The sequence below is a fragment of the Sinocyclocheilus rhinocerous genome, unplaced genomic scaffold (genome assembly GCF_001515625.1).
Source record: "Sinocyclocheilus rhinocerous isolate Xijiao unplaced genomic scaffold, SAMN03320098_v1.1 scaffold3497, whole genome shotgun sequence".
NCBI lineage: Eukaryota > Metazoa > Chordata > Actinopteri > Cypriniformes > Cyprinidae > Sinocyclocheilus > Sinocyclocheilus rhinocerous.
In genome coordinates this window covers 116338-117383 of record NW_015654134.1, presented here as the reverse complement: position 1 = coordinate 117383, position 1046 = coordinate 116338, and the positions used below count along the sequence as shown (strand labels likewise).

General features: G+C 57.2%; 1 protein-coding gene across 1 annotated transcript in view; it reads left to right on the top strand.

Annotated features, from left to right (window-relative positions):
- Positions 1–1046, top strand: part of LOC107716971 (26S proteasome non-ATPase regulatory subunit 14-like) — a 60465-nt gene that overhangs the window by 543 nt on the left and 58876 nt on the right. The window contains exon 2 of the mRNA XM_016523615.1: positions 491–666. Within this exon, the coding sequence (XP_016379101.1) occupies positions 491–666 (176 nt within the window). The remainder of the gene's footprint in view (positions 1–490; positions 667–1046) is intronic.

The window sequence follows — 1046 nt, the reverse complement described above, 5'->3', positions numbered from 1 at the left end:
GAGTCCACTCCAGAGCCCGCTCCAGTCCGGGAGCTCACAGAGTCCACTCCAGAGCCCGCTCCAGTCCGGGAGCTCACAGAGTCCACTCCAGAGCCCGCTCCAGTCCGGGAGCCCACATAGTCCACTCCAGAGCCCACAGGGTCCACTCCAGAGCCCAATCCAGTCCGGGAGCTCACAGGGTCCCCTCCAGAGCCCGCTCCAGTCCAGGAGCCCATAGAGCTCATTAAGGAACTCACTCCAATCGGGGAGCCCTCTGAGTCCGCTCCTGAGCCCGCACCAGTCCGGGAGCTCATAAGGTCCAATTCAGAGCCTGCTCCAGTTCAGGAGCTCTCAGAGCTCATTAAGGAAGTCACTCCAGTCCGGGAGCTCACAGGGACCGTTGCGGCGCAATCGGCCTGTCCTGTTGCAGCCGTTGAGGCTGGTACTAAAGTCTCTCTGCTCTGGTTTACAGTTTTCCTTGAGTCGCTGAGAGGGTTTTCTGTCCCACCAGTGTTGCCTGGCAGGATTCCGACTCTGCTCTGGTTGCCCGCCTGGGTTCCTGTTTGGCAGGAGCCTCACTGGCTCATTACTCCGGCTCCATCCTGGCTATCTGCTGGGATTTCTATGTGGTTGGGGCTTTGCTGGTTCATCCTGCCGGCCCGCCGACCTTGGCCTTTCACCCTGCCGGTTCTGTGCTCATGCCCTGGTCTATCTCTGTCCCCTGGCCCCCTTCCATTTGTATGGTCTTGGCCTGCCGTCCCTCCCCCTGGTCCGCCTCAGTTCCACCTCCCTCCTGAACTTTTGTTTTCTGGTGGAGCGTCTGGTATCCGCTCCGTAGAGGGGGAGTAATGTCACAGTGTCTGGTTGTGGTGCCCTGGACTGGCCACTTGAGGGCGCTCTTCCTGTTTCTTTGTTACATGTTTTGAACTCTGTTTCCCATAGTCCTTTGCCTTGTCGTTCTGTTCTGATCATGATCACCTGTTAGTAATTTACTCATCATCCCATCACTATTTATACCATGCTCACTCTGTCTGTCTGGGCTGCAGTATTGTTTGAGGTTACATCGT